At 43.7% G+C, this 15,631-nt stretch overlaps 1 protein-coding gene across 3 annotated transcripts in view; it reads left to right on the top strand.

Annotated features, from left to right (window-relative positions):
- GRIA1 (glutamate ionotropic receptor AMPA type subunit 1) overlaps positions 1-15,631 on the top strand; it is a 161,431-nt gene that overhangs the window by 91,162 nt on the left and 54,638 nt on the right. For all 3 annotated transcript variants that reach the window (XR_013930010.1, XM_080399376.1, XM_080399377.1), the window contains exons 6-10: positions 7,602-7,763; positions 8,885-9,052; positions 12,469-12,573; positions 13,965-14,075; positions 15,026-15,232. Coding sequence is in view for 2 of the 3 variants with exons in the window: in XM_080399376.1 (XP_080255502.1) it covers positions 7,602-7,763; positions 8,885-9,052; positions 12,469-12,573; positions 13,965-14,075; positions 15,026-15,232 (753 nt within the window). In the remaining variant the exon portion in view is untranslated. The remainder of the gene's footprint in view (positions 1-7,601; positions 7,764-8,884; positions 9,053-12,468; positions 12,574-13,964; positions 14,076-15,025; positions 15,233-15,631) is intronic.

Here is a 15,631-nt window from a genome sequence, read left to right as displayed (position 1 = left end):
AGTATGAAAGACAGCTGCCACATACAGTGTTTTAGCCTTTTTTTCTTTCCTGGTGCATTAGTCCAGGTTGTTCTTTTAGCAAATGCTCTCATTTGAAGTTGAATAGATAAGCGTATGAGATTGCTGATGCTAGGGGTAGCAGGGAAAAGTAAAGATAAAACCAGAGCTGATGAGCAGAGGTAAGCATTTTATCCTGTGCCATTGTACATCAGCGTGTGTCAGCGCTGAGTTAGGCCATGGACAGGGTTTCACTGTGCAAGCAGCGGCGGTAGCTTTGGAGGTTGCCAGCACAGCAGAAGTCAGGTGAAACATGCTGGTTGGTTCAGTTCACCTGTGGTTTAAATGGGCCTCTGATTCTTTCCCCCCCTGAAAATGGAAGGGAGAACTTCTGCACCACCAAGGCTGAGCTACAGTGACCTGAGACCAAGAGGTGATGCAGACAGTGAAGACAGGGTACCCTCCCAAATTGGCTGTCCAAAAGGATGTTCACATCCCTGGGGAGAAAAGTTCTCCCGGCACAGGCAGAGATCAGCTCCCCTAAAGCAATGCAGGATGTGTGCACCCTGCAGCCCATGCTGGGGCTGCGTGGGGAGGGTGTCTGTGCCCGTGCTGGGTACCAGCCAAGTGCGAGAAGCTGTACCTGGCACAGCACAAGTGTGACGTGTGGCACTGTCCATGTGTCGAGAGCTCTGCTCCCTGCACCGAGCCCCTGATCCAGCTTGCCTAGAGCTAAAACGTTGCAGTTCTCAGACTTCCATCATCTTGAAAGCTGCCATGTGTATTTTAGTCACCCTCAGTTCTTAACACTGTCTCCTGTCCCCTGAAGTATTGCTGACTGAAGGTACAGACAAGGTCAGCAATACTCAGGTTTGCATCTCTAGCTGATTGGAAACTGTTTTGTGGGAGTTTCCAAAAGGATGTGTACAGCAATGGCTTTTTGTCCTGGTAAGATCTCAAGGTGCCTGATCTTGCAAAAATGATATTCTTATGTTGGAAAGAGATGTCCTAAGTTATTTTTAGGTTTCTAAAATTATTCCAGTTAGACCATTCCTCTTTCTGAGAAGCTGGTGCATGTAGGCTTATGTGAAAACTTGGTTTTACAGGCAGAGGAAGACAATATAATTTATGAGTGAAATTTCTGACGTCTGCATTTCACTCCCAAATCGCTTTTCTGTCCTGAATTCAATGTCCTTAATTATTTTTTGCTTGAATTGGAGTGTCTCTTGTAAAACAAAATCATCTGGTTTTGATAAGAAAATTGCCCACACAGGAGAATATGAACTGCAACCTTGGAAGAATTTTTGCAGTAGCTAATGAGGGCTCAAACATATGAGTGACTTACTGTGGCTTAAAAAAACCCACTGAGCATCAGGCGAGTAACTGACAGATTTTATTACAGCTGTTGGAAGGAAAAATGTGTTTGCTTAAAACTCAGCAAAAGGGTGTTAAACTAACAGGTTTCCTCAGCCATTTGCAGTCTACTAATCCATTAACCTGGCTCAACTGGCAAGGAGTGACATGTAAATCTGTAGTATCTTACTCATGGTGACTTCATCAATGCCTTTTTCAAGTCAAAATTTGCCTAGCTTCAGTTTCCTCCATCAGATTTATGCTTCTGTTTGCTAGACCAAATATTCCATTACTGATGTTTTGGTCCTTGTGAACTGTGATCAGGTCATCCCTTAATCATATATTCGATTGAAGTCTTGGCATCTGTTACTACACGGCACGTTTCCCAAACCTATAAATCCGTTTCTGTTCTGAAAGCTCTCTAAAGCACAAACATCCACCTAGAGCATCTGTCCCTCTGCCTGGCCTGAGCTTTCCAACAAGATGTTTATGATTATTTATATCCAGAATGTGCTGCAGCAGTGGGATAGGGCTGATGCAAATAATATCACAAAGAAAATTTCTAGAGCTGTACAAAAAAAAAAAATTCTGGTCATCTCTAGCCTCATGTTCTTGAAGTCTGGATTCTCACCTGATTTGGTTTGCTTTGCATCAGTAGACCAGAACAAAACAGACTCATCAAACAGCAGGATCAGGATCCCGTCTGATAGTTCCCCCTCCTCCCATCTTTCTTTTTTCTTTCTTCTTCACTTACTTTGCAGTGAGGACTCACATGTTTTGCTGCCACAATGAGATTTGACACATTAATAATTCTGCAGAAGAGAAGAAGGCCTCTCCTGTTGGAAGGCATGCTAGGACGAGACTTGAGCAGATGGGCTCTTTTTTTGACGTACCTTCCTTACTAATCTGAAGTGATGGGAGTGAGGAATGAGGACTTCACCAGAGAAGTCAAGCTTGAAGATAATTTGGTGTATTAAGGATGCTCCGCCTGGACACACTCGACTTCTTGCTCCCTGCAGAAAGACACTGGCATACCTTGGAATGACAGGAGCCACTTTGTATTCACTCAGCTGATCTACAGCCATTCAGAAGCAGTTCGTTTTGCTTTGCAAAGTTTCTTATAATCATAGTCTGCTAGGAGGAAACAGTCTGGCATTGCGAGCCACACATGGATAGCATGCAGAGACAGCTGGGCCAGTTCGCCAATGCTGCCACAGGTTTCTGTGGCACCCACCCAAGCTCAGGGTGAATTACTTAAATGCTTTTTGCTTAAAAAGGAATATTTCAGTGTATGACTCACTAAAAAAAAAAAAAAAACAAAAAAAACCAAACAAACACAACAAAAAAACCAGACACAAAAAAACCCCAAACTCTAGTCTCTTTGTCCCAGACAGAAAGGGACTAAAAAAACCTAACGCTCGTTCCTGGGGTGAGAGGACTGTGTTAGGTTCAGCCAACAAGCTTTGTCCGGGCAATTCTGAAGAAAGGGGCATTTCCACCTCCTGATTCACAGATGAGTTTTACTGTCCTCAAGGTGAGATCCGGAGGGCTCAGGAGATGCAGAGGGAGGAGAGAAAACAACAGTGTTTCTCAGAAATGTGGTAGTCTTCATTGAGATTCTCTAATATCCTTTCTCTCAGGAGAAGCCAAGACTTGGACAAAGGCATGGAGCTTTTAAGCAGTGCTACAGCTGGGCGGTGGGGAGGTTGATGAGATGATGAGCTGCAGCCTGCCCAGAGCTCAGCCCTCGCTGCCTGTTGCCGCAGCTTCAAAGGCACAGTTATACTGCAGAAGGCATTCTGCAGGGAAAGTGCCGGCATTTAATATGAATTTAGTGAAACAGAGAGAATTTGAAGGTGTGGGACAGTGGCCAGCTGCCTGTCAAGAGCTGAGGTGAGGCCACTGCTGTCTGCAGTGTCTCCGTGGGCTGGGATGATGTCCTAGAAGGAGCAATGCCGCCCACTGTCATCAGTGTGCAGAGAGGAGGCAGAGGTTTTGGACGGTGAGGCAGTGAAATATGGGGGTGAAAGGAGAGAAGCAGGGAAGTAAGTGATGCTGGCAGATTTGAGGAGGGTCATGCGTGAAGGAATGAGGTTTTCCCTACACTGTCTGCACTGCCCACGCAGTGCTTGGCTCCTCATGATGTTCAGGGCATAAATAAGGCGCTGGCTCATTTCTGGGCAACTTTCTTTTCAAGGCAGATCCTTTGTGGACTAGTTAATCAAGATGGATTCATGAGGACCATTTCAAGTCATCAGTCTTCCTGCATTATGCATTTCCTTTGATGACTGAGCCCACAAGCAGTGAGGAGGAATATAAATGTGTGACTTGCTGACACCTCTCCCAGCAACCCAGGCAGCGAATGGGACAGTAAAACAACCTTTGGCTGAAAGCTGTTTTTGGTTTAAGAACAGCACAGAGAACAGATGAAGCAAGGAAAACACAATGAGGCAAAACCCCTCCCCAGCACCGTTCTGTTTTCTATTTGAAGGCACGAAGTTCTGTAACAGCTGCCCATGTTATTTACTAGCAGCAGGACTTCTGCACGTAATCGCTTTGTGAGGTTCATTAATGCAGAGAGAAAAGTCGATGGGCTACAGAGCAAGTTTCCTCCTTTGAACTGAGCCTGGCTGCTGCTCGAGCTGTGCGCTGCAGATGCTCTGAGTCAGGGCAGGTGTGGAGGAGGGAGGTTGCCGCAGCCCGTCAGCACGGATGGGTCCAGATTTTTGTGGTTTATCAGCAGCCTGCTAATCCATTGGCATTCAGGGAAAGCCGGGCGTTTTCCAGGCACACGCAAGGCAGGAGGCTGTATTCTCTGGTTTGCTGAGATGCTTTTGCAATGTGAATTTAAATCAAAGGGACAGTTAACCCCGCTGTAGGGCAGGGTGGGCTGGCTGGCGTGGTGTCCCTTCCAGCCACGTTTTCCCCAAGAGGACCGCTCTTGCAGAAGCGTTGTCTCCCCTGAAGTAGCCAGGTCCTGGGCAGTGATGCTGGCTGGGGCCCCATGGAGCAACATGCTGCCTCTGGGTCCCGTGGTGTCCACCCTGCCGGGGGCTGGAGCCTGAGTCCCTGCATTCCTCCTCTCCCTCCCTGGGGACAGGCAGCGCTGTGCAGGGAGGTGAAGCCAGATGCCTGCATGTCCAACAGATACATCCCAAAGGGTGCAGGGCCTCGGCTCATTTCCCTGAACTCCACTGGGCTCCAGACGTGGGTGCAAAGTGAGCTTTTTCCAATATTTTTTTTTTCCATTTTTTGCAATGGTTTCAAACCATTTGACCGCTCCGTGGGACCACAGGGGTCCCACAGAGTACATCGTTCCAGCACTGTTCCCTTCTTGCTGAACTGGATTGGATGGCAAAGGGAAGCAGCTCTGTGCTGGTTCTTTCCCAAACTGGTTGATATTAAACCCGTTGCTGCAAAAGCACATCTGCTGCCCCTCAGTAGTGGGTTGCAGTCCTCCCTTAGTCAAATTTTAAGTATCTTTTTTCTGTTTTCCAAATATGGCCAATTGAAAACTAAATAAAAGGTCCCCTTTTTTTTTGCAATATGTGGTTCTAATTAGTACAAGGTGACAGACGATTGATGGCTTCTTTGCTTCCAGACAGTGTAATCCTCCAGCTCACCTGTTTCCTACAAGCACTGACTGATATTCCAGAGAGATAAGCGTATTTAATTCCTGATGCCACTTTGTCAATAGAAACATTTTTCAAGAGACAATTTGCATAACATTTGATATTTTCTTGTTTATATGTTAGCCAATAAGAAGTCATCTCCCCTTGGAATTATTTTCTAAAGTACCTGACCTCTCCGGTTTATTGGCTGCCATGTCACCCAGACTGTTCTGAGCAGATTTCAGTGGTGCAGTGATTAAAATTCCTTTGTAATTAGGAACATGCCTGTACTGACCTTGTACTGGGGCAAGTGGAGGAGGGATAACAGGTGAAAACAGTTATTTCATCAGTTGATAATAGCCAAAATGCAAAGACATATTCAAGGTTAATGATGTCCTCCATGGTCCCAACTGCCTTAAACAGTTGGAAATCTTCAGAGTTCTCCACGCTTTTTAAAAGAACTGAACTGTGTCTAAAATTAGTGGGGGAAAAATTAGTACAAACTTCAGGAAGAAATAATCCCTTTTGCCTCTTCAGATTATTTTAATAATACTAAGTAAGATGAATTCCAATGAATATTGTTGAATGCTTGCTTCAGTTTCAGAATGGTTTGGTTTGGGGAAAGACGATGTTTTCAACCACTGCTGTCTCATCACTGGTATCATACTCCCTTTTTGACTTTTCCCATTTAAATCTGTTTGTTGAGGGGGTTAAATACATCAGACATCTCACTCACATTCTGTTACGAACTTGGACTTTTCTTCATGCCTTTGTAGGCCTTCCAAGGAGGAGCTGGTGGCACAAAACTTGAGTTGCTGTGTGGTAGTTTCTCTTGACAGATCTTTTTTCCCCAGAGTACCTCCCAGGAGCAAAATGTCAGTGTAATTTGGTCCTGGCCATGAACAACCAGTTGGCAGCCTGTGAGGTCCCTCTTACTGAACCTTAGGAGCTCCATGTGTCAAAAAACACTTGGCCTGAAATGCATTAAGATGTCAGGGACAATTATCCTGCTGCATTTCCTATTCATTAATCACAGTTCTGGCTTTCTGAAACCCCTATGCTATTAATTGCAAACGAGATTGATGTGGGTGTAACCAGCATTCTGAGGAATAGGTGCACACAAAATAAAACTTTTTTTCTTTTTTTACATAAATCACTGCACTTTGAAGCAAAACAAATCATCTGTTTAGAGCATCTGTACACCGATATCCAGTCTTCAGCATTGTAAGTGGATGCCAAATTGCTTACAAAAAGCTGGAAGAAAAAGTGTGAAAGTCTTTAAAGACATTTTTGAGTCACTTATGACTCCCTCGATCTGACGCTGATGTGAGAGGGCAATTTAGTCTTTTCCTTGCAAGCTGCCTGTTCCCAAAACAGGTTTCCATCTAACAGCTTCATTCTGGCCTTGGAATTTAATAAGATAATTAGCTCCCTCAACCTATGCACTGAGAGCACCATTTTGGGAACCTGACTAGTATCTCCTGGGAATAATGTACTTGGGTTTTTTAACTCACACCATCATCATATGTTTGAGAGCAAGAAAGGGAGAGAAACCCAGTGGTAGGTTGGGAAGGTGCCTGCAGAGAATGTGCACCAGCAGGGCTGAGCTCAAGCAAGCTCTTCTCTGCTTGGGTGATTGCATTGCAGACAGTCCTCTCATTCATTTTCTCTCATGCATTTTGGTTGCTGATGGTACTAGCGAAAATAATGGGCTACATCTCTTGTGCTTATATCCCAAAAGAAAAAGCACCAGCCGCCAGTCTGTCCCACACACAGCACCGAAGAAGCAGGGCAGAGTCTCTGGTCAAGCACCTGCCCCATGCAAGGGGGCCAGCAGTTTTGCGTAGCAGCAGTGCTAAAAAGAGAGGATCAAAGCTGGGACACCAAAACGTGGCCACTTCTCCATATGGCTTGCAGTTGTATCTCTAATTATTTTGGTTTTGGCTCTGACTGAATAAGAGTGACTAATTCTACGATGCCACCCCAATACACGTTATTTGCACACTTGTGTTCATCACAGGCAGTGGGCAAGGAGTAGAGGAGACCAACAAATGAATGGAAGAAAAGTATTTAATTAGTAATCCAAGGTCTAAAAACATACCCTTTTTTCTCCCAAACCAGCAAATCCTATAAATTGGCTTTTCTAACGACAAGCTCCTTTGAGAAGCTGACCAACCACTTGTTCTATGCTGAAAGTTCATTTTTCAGGATTTGTGTTTCCCTGCAAACTGTGAATTGAAAAGATGTAGCCTATCCATTGGTGACTGAGTGCATAAAAGTTTGAGCTGGGTGAATAATTCTTCCTAATTTGTTTTAAGGATTTTCTTCGTTTTGTCCAAGCATTATTCAGGATATATTTTTGCTGTTATTCTGCTAGTTTTCTTACAAAGGAGCTGTTATTAATGTGACTGTTTGTCTCCCTGAGTGGAAACTGCAGGATATGTCCAGCTCAGAGCCTGTGAGAAAGCCAAATTCACTCCATGGTTGGGAAGCGGTGCCTCTCTTGAACCAGACCTTACCCCGCAGAGGGAAGAGATTCTTCCTAGGCTGGCTGCCGTATTCCTAGACAGGCAGGATTCCTCTTATCTGCCCAGAGACACGTTCCTCTGATGAGCTTCTCCTGTTTCTCTCCTGTACTAGGGATTCATGGACATTGACCTGACCAAATTCAAGGAGAGCGGAGCCAATGTAACTGGCTTCCAGTTAGTGAATTACACGGATGCTGTTCCCGCCAGGATCATGCAGCAGTGGAGGAATAATGATGCCAGGGAGCATCCTCGTGTGGACTGGAAGAGGCCAAAGGCAAGTGGTATAAAAAACCTATTTAATTTAGGGTCCATCTGGCTCAGTTCAAGTCATGCTCACCTCTTTGTCATCACACAGAGCTCTTTAATCACACTCTGAAAACCCATTACTTCATATAATTAGGATCATTATCCATTCCAGGTGCCTCAACATTGTCTAAATTTTGCTAGGCAGTAGCAGCTGCCTGCTAAGACATACACAAGTTGATGTTTTCACTCAGTCTCCCAGTTTTTACCCCTCTCAGAGCTAAGGATTAAACACCTCATGATGTTCAGCATATAAACAAGAAAGAGCCTCATTAACTCCTTAACCTTTGACTTGTTTATAAGATACCATGTGATAATAAAGTCTTTCCAGATGTTCTTTCTAAGCATTTCAAATCAGTGTGTACAACAGAGGGGAAATATATTTTAATTCCTAACACAGAAGACCCTGAAGCTGACGAGTGGAGGGTGGAGGGAGGAGGTTATTTTTTTTCCTATCTGACATTTGAAAACAAAAACACTTGTGACAAACACTCAGCAACAGAAATGTCAACTTTGGAAGTATTAGTTTGAGAAAATTGCAAACAAATAAATCAGTAGGTGATCATAGGAAAAGGAATTAAGTCTAACATTTACTGTTCATGCCAAGAGTTTTACACTGGTTTCTGCACCAGTTTTTGCTTTAATAAACTCATCTTTTGCAGATTTCTTGCACATTGAAGCAGAGTTTTCTGGTCTCCATTTGTGACCAGAAAGAGTCACTTATTGCTTGATTTCACGTGTCTCACATTGACATTGTATGATGTATTGCTTTAAAGTTCAATGGTTCTAACCGAACACAGACTCAGATAACAGGCGAACGGCTTTTAAGGCTGAGTCCTCTTCAGGCAGTGCAATGTGAATCTGCATCAGGAGCTTCTCCTTTGCTCTCCTGTCCTCTGGGAAAGAAGGCACCAACTTTCACAGGTCAACAGGACAGTAGTGACTAGAAGGAGCAAGAGGCTCTTGAACTTCATAGATAGAAGGATGGAAACAAAGCAAATCATCTGAAAAGTTACCTGAGGCAAACGGGTGTAGCATGCCCCAGGTCAGCTCACCCTAACAAGCGATGTACATCTCCCCTTCTTTTTCTAGTACACATCAGCCCTAACGTACGATGGGGTCCGGGTGATGGCCGAGGCATTTCAGAACCTGCGGCGGCAGCGGATCGACATCTCCCGTCGCGGCAATGCCGGGGACTGCCTTGCCAACCCGGCTGTGCCCTGGGGACAAGGCATCGACATCCAGAGAGCACTTCAGCAGGTTTGAGACCCGATGTGTGCACTGCAAGGTGGGGGAAGAGGGGTGATTAGCAGCAGAAATGTTCAAACAAATCGCTTGGGATGAGGAACTGATCCTTCCAGATTAGAGCCAGGTCTCCTAAAAAGTTCAGGGGTACATCCAGCAAACCGCTTTTCCTTGTACCATCCAACGTGTCCTTGCCTCCTCTATTTTCTGTTGAAGTTCTGTGATGCAAAAGCCAAAATATTATCCCATAAGATCATAGCTCCCTATTTGTACCTTCCTCTTCCCGAGGCAGAGACCTGCTCAGACCACATTATTCACAGATCCTTCGACTGTCTGTGAACTCGGCTCAGTTCCAGGCTGCTAATGAAGCTTGAAACCATGTGAATTTTGCCTTATGTGTTGGCTGTCATCAGAATGTTCTCCAAGCCCACATTATAGCCTGTTTCATACTGTGAGGATTCGTAAAATCTTAATGCAGCCATGATGCATTAGGGAGATCGGTTACCTAATAAACATGAAATACTTGGAAGTCTTCTGGTGAGCAATGGGTTCTCAAGCATTTTCCTTTATTGAATTTATGAGAATAGGATATCAAAATTACGTGGCTAGAAAATTAAATTCTGTGTGTGTTGGAAAATCTTTGAGGTTTCTTCATCTCTTCATTAAAACAATTTCAGAAGTCTTAATTTTTAACTGTAGTGATTTTGAGGAAAGAACATTAAAAGCCATTTGCAAAAGTTGGGGGTTTACCATTGAAAACTTAAAATTTGAAAAAGGTTTGACCAGTTGTGATGGTCAAAATAAAAGGCTCTGAAACATGCGGGGGAAGTAGTCTCCTAGGGAAATTTCAACTATGAATTTCATAATCATCCGGCATTTAGTGTTGTAGCAAGAAAGAGGCAGGTGGAAATAGAAGAACTCATGATTAGATTGAAGGTTTGAGTTATCCTTTTTGTGAAGACTCACGATTAGGGTAATACTTACAGCTATTCACAGTGTAAGTGAAGTGCTTTCTCTTCACCTCCCATTTGCTAATGCCTGAAATTTTATAAGCTGTTTAAAAGAGAAAAGTTTCTCTCCTTATTTCTACTCAAATGTCTGGAATAAGCTCCTGAATTGCCTTATTTCTGTTTAGTGTAGGAAGGAATCATAGAATCATAAAATCATAGAATTGTTTAGGCTGGAAAAGACCTTTGAGGTCATCAAGTCCAACCATAAGCCTGACACTGCCAAGACCGCCACTAAACCACATCCCTGAGTGCCACATCTACACATCTTTTTCATTCCTGCGGGGATGGTGACTCAACCACTTCCCTGGGCAGCCTGTCCCAATGCCTGACGACCCTTTCAGTGAAGAAATTTTTCCTAGTATCCAATCTAAATCTCCCTGGCACAACTTGAGGCTGTTTCCTCTTGTCCTGTCACTTTTTAATTGAGAGAAGAGACCGACCCCACCTCACTACAACATCCTAACAAGGAGTCGTGGATGACATGAGCAAAGATGAAAAGCTATTTGAAACATTCTGTGGTTTTTCAAAAACAGAAATCTAACACATTTCAGCAAAATGTATGCTTTTATGAAAGAGAATTACTTTTTTTATTTTCCCCCAGGAAAATGCACACAAAATATTGCTTTAAACAAATACACTGAGATTTCAATTGCACTTTGAAAAATTGTGATAGTTTTTGACAGATTTTTTTGTTAATGTTATTTGATTACCACCTCTAAAAAGCAGGTAGCTAGTCCCTAACTGCTGACTAACCCTGTAAACTAGAAGGCCACAATAGCATCCTTCTGCTCTAGCTCTTATGTTAAGCACAAATTTGCTTAAATGCTCCATGTTTCCAGCTGACTTTGCTGGTGCTTAGCACTGTTGAAATCAGTCCTCACTTTATTTTGTAGTGATTCAGTGGGTCTCAGAAGATGGTAAATGATGGAAAAGTTGTGCTGCATCCTCCAGCACAGATGGGAGAGATCCCTTCTGCTGTTTCAGTGCCACATGGATATCACAGGATTAAGATTTCATTCGTTCAGATAGAAGAAATTGATGCTGTACACCCGCTTTTTGGTGCATGTAAAGCTACAAAGCACGAGCACCTGTGACCTCAGTTTCAGAGTCGGTCAGAACCTGCAAAGAAAACCAAAGGGGCCATGGTAAAAGGAGGCTTGGGAGTGCTTAAGACAATGGTGCTTTTCCAGCGCATCTATCTTTTATGATCCTGTTGTGTCTTGTGAGAAGGGAAAAACATGTCTCTCTAAATGTCACTAGGAATACCTCTTGAGTTGCAGGAGCGCCAGAAAATACTGGCAGATGTTCATTTTCATGACAAAGCTTTATGATAATAGCTGGAAAACAAACACAGTTAAGCAGATTAGCAACAGATTTCCTCTGTAAAGATACATCCTCGTTTCTTCACCATGGGTCTTTGTTCTGAGGATCTCAGAGTACTGCTAAATACCTGCTTCCATTTTTCATGTGGGGAGACTTCAGTTGCAGGAACAGGACAACAGATTTGTTCAAAGCAAGTGGAAAGGCTGAGAAAAAAAAATTTCTTTCCCAGTCTGGTGGCATGAATACTTCTCCAGGTGGTCTCTGTAGATAGAGACCCAAATTTGCACTCCTTTTCACATGTTCCTGGTCCCCACTCACTGTGTGTGACTAGTCAGAAGCCCTTCTCCATGCCACTGGAGAAGCTGGGCACTTTTGCAGCAAGACAAATGGCCACGCTGAGAGGAGACATTCAGGACATGGGATGTGAGTGAGCAACGCTCTTCAGCTCTGTAGTGTTATCAGCAGAGATTTATGACTTAAAGTTTCCTATGCAAATTTCATTTACAATACTAAATTGTCAGGTTTTATTAGGCTGGTGCAGAAGTAATTAGATTTGCTTGTTAACTGGTAGACTCCTCTCTATCAAAAGACGGCAGCTGGGAGCTGTGGCCACAGGTTCATATTTCCTCCAAATACAGTTCCTGATTTGAACTGACAAATTCTTTACCAATTCCTGACTCCAGGTCAGATTTAGAAAATAAATAAATAAATAAATAAATAAATAAATAACACAAAAAAAAAATCACAAACCCCAAGGATTTCAGAGCTGATTTAGCTCACTGTCACATCCCAAGAGGCGATGGGCTCACACATGTGATCTAGCTCTTATGCATCACAGAGCTCAGTAATAAACAACTAAGTTTTAATAGGAATGGTTTTTAGAAGAAAGGGTAGGTTAAGGGAATGGCTGTGCACAGGGCCAGACATGCTGTATAGAGAGTGAACCCAAGTGAAATCCTGGTGTCAGACAGATGTCCTGTCTCCCCTGCATGGATCTGAGAGACATGACTGCACTCTCCATCCTTCTTCCCGCTGCCGAATGACCACCACGTGAGATGCTGACCAGTTGGTCCCCTCATTGATATTTATGTCTTTAAGGTCCGTTTTGAAGGATTGTCTGGCAATGTTCAGTTTAACGAGAAGGGACGGAGGACCAACTACACGCTCCATGTGATTGAGATGAAACATGATGGCATCAGAAAGGTAAAGTAGAGAACGACCTGAGATCCTGTGTCAGGCACCAGCCCAGTCTGTGTGTTATGGTGTGACTAGGTCTCAACAAATGGTTCTGTGCATGAAAGCTTGCATGTGGAGTCACCACGAGTGCATTCCCAGCTCTCCGCATGAGCAAAGCCAAGCCAAGAAATAAAAAAGTGTCATTTTCAAGGCATGCAAAGCAGTCTTCCTCCTCTACATGGTATTCGTAAGAGGAAAAATGCAGTACTGTGTCCAGTTGTGGGCTCTGAACTTCTAGAAGCTGGCAATCTGGAGAAAGTCCAGAGGTGAAGAAACAGAATGGCTAAATGACTTGATTTTGCTGTGTATTTATTGACAGAAATGTTGCTTGTCTGTAAGACATGTACATCACTGCCACAATGCATATCATATTTTAGATCCCATAAGTTGGAGGTGCAAAACAAACATACGTATCTCCATTTATGTTGCCCTAGGGCAGAGGTTTGGAAGCTCTTTCCTCACTCACCTTTCTTTTTGTCCATGCAATGAAGAGAGATGAGAAGCCTGCGTAGATTTTTTTCTCCTGAGCTGTTATGATCTCTTATCTGCCATCAGCAGGCTCCTGGTTACGCACTGTGTTAATACCCTTTTCCATTTACTGTGATAAGAAATTCCTTTCACATGAGCAGAGCTCAGGCAACCTCATACTTACATGAGGTGATGGAAAACCTCTTATAAAATCAAGCCCTCAAAGAGGATAACCTCAGCCATGGTCTTCCTAATGATACTCAGTAGCACTCTGCTTTACCTGCCAACAGTGGTAGGTCAGCCCAAATCCCTAACTATTAATAAGCACAACTTAACATAAGAGTTATTCCTATTACAACTGTTCAGTTTATTCATAATCCCAATTTTTTTGATGTGGATCAGGTCTGGGGTTTTTTTCTCACTTTATTTTTGGTGCTTTGTCTCAAGATGTCCTGAGCATCAGTCCTATGTTCATGCAGGCTTTCAGCTGCAGGGTAGCATTTTATCACCCTGTAGCATCTGGACGTGCAGCAGGCGTGCTCGCTATTAGCAAAATATTCAGGAGTCACACAGGGAAGGTGGAAACTCTTGGCATAGGGAGGAAGCAGGGAATGGAAATAAGCCTCCAGAACCAAGCGCTAAATGTTTTTATGTGCGTACAAGCACTCTGCTACTGTGGTGTACCATGCACGTTACTTTCAGGCTGGAGTCATGGTGGGATGGGGAAGTTCCTGGTCCCCCCAGCAAGACATCAAGAGTCAGGAGGGGAGATCTCTGGTTGGGTATGAACGTACAAAGAGAGCTGATATTGTTTGGATGACACTGTTATCGTATCTTGGTTAATATTCCAAAGAGATATCAATGAGATACCCTGGGTTTGTGTTCAGCAGATTGGTTATTGGAATGAAGATGAGAAGTTGGTTCCAGCAGCCATAGATACTCAAAGCGGCAATGAGTCTACAAGCCTCCAGAACAGGACTTACATAGTCACAACTATCCTAGTAAGTGCTGTGACTTCTATCCCATCTCTCCTTCTCCCCCATCCCCCTGACGTGCAGACTGCCTCTTCCCCCTCATGTGCCCTCCTTTGTACTATATCATTTTTATAATAACAATAATAACGATAATAATGATAATAATAACAGCACTTACTGTTTCCTGCCAGGTCCATAAAGGTATCTGAAAATTGCTATGGCTAATTAAATAGGTTTTAAAGAGCTCTCATTCTTAAGTGTAGAAAATACAAAAGATTATGACAAGATAGTAGAGGCATCAGAATAGGTAAATTAGGAGCATTATACCTGTGCTTTGTATTCAGCCCACAGAATGGGGGCTGTAATTTTGGGAAAGATAAGCTGTATTGTGCAGAGACGCTGAATCATAGCTTTAAAAACAAATCTCCACTATAATCATGAAGGAATAATAGGTACCCCATAATGTATGGTATCATGTATTGTGTCATTGTATGTGCTTACCCTGCAGAAACAGGAAATTTTACTAACTTGTTTGTTGAATGCTTACTGTGAGTCTGCAGAGGAGACGCAATACCCATGCTGAGTTAAACGTCTTAGGGCTCTCTCCTGTCCAGCAGATTTGATTCTGCCTGTGCCCACATAGGCACACATGCCTTTAAAAATTCATAGCTCAGATGCACTAAATATCCCTTGCAGAACTGCAGTGAAAGGTTTGTTGCCCAAATTCCTCCAGCTACGCCATTCCCCTCAGGTCCACACAGATTCTGCATGAATAAATAGAAAATGCCACAATAAAAATCATACTTCGTGCCTTCTAAAATAAGCCCACTGTGCGTTGGCTGTGCCCTTTGGCACAGGAACACAGAGCTAGAGCTTTGCAAGGGGACCAGAAGCTGCACGCTGGGCTGCAGTCTGAGACCCTCATGTGCATCTCTAGAATGTGGAGCGTGGCTCAGCATTGGTCTTTTCTGTGCCAGGAAGACCCATATGTGATGCTCAAGAAGAATGCCAACCAGTTTGAAGGCAATGAGAGATATGAAGGCTACTGTGTGGAGCTCGCTGCTGAGATCGCGAAGCATGTTGGCTATCACTACAGGCTGGAGATCGTCAGGGATGGGAAGTACGGAGCCCGGGACCCCGACACCAAAACGTGGAACGGCATGGTGGGAGAACTTGTTTATGGGGTGAGTTTCTAACCTCATCCATTGCCCTTAGCTCTTGGTACTTGAGAACATATTCAAGCCCTGGAGTAAGAAGGAGCCCTGCCTTCCGTCAGCCTGAGCTGTCTTGTGGGCTGCAGCTCTGATAATGCAAATAATCAGCCCAAGTAAAATATTTCAATTTAGGGAGGGGGGGCAGGGGAGCACATGGGGTGCCTATGGAAATGCCAGAATGTTCCCTTTCAACAGTTCCAAGATTCCCTTTCTTTCAGTTTTTGGAAGAACAAGTATTGAAAGGTTAAACTTTCCCATGGGTAGAATCTCCAAATTTTGCTCTCTTTTGTATTTGCATGGTAATGACAGGATAAAAGAAGGATATGATTTCAAACACTCAGCATGTGACTGGTGAGCAGTAGGACCAGC

The sequence above is a fragment of the Falco punctatus genome (assembly GCF_963210335.1).
Source record: "Falco punctatus genome assembly, chromosome: 8".
Taxonomy (NCBI): domain Eukaryota; kingdom Metazoa; phylum Chordata; class Aves; order Falconiformes; family Falconidae; genus Falco; species Falco punctatus.
This window is presented reverse-complemented; position numbering and strand designations above follow the sequence as displayed.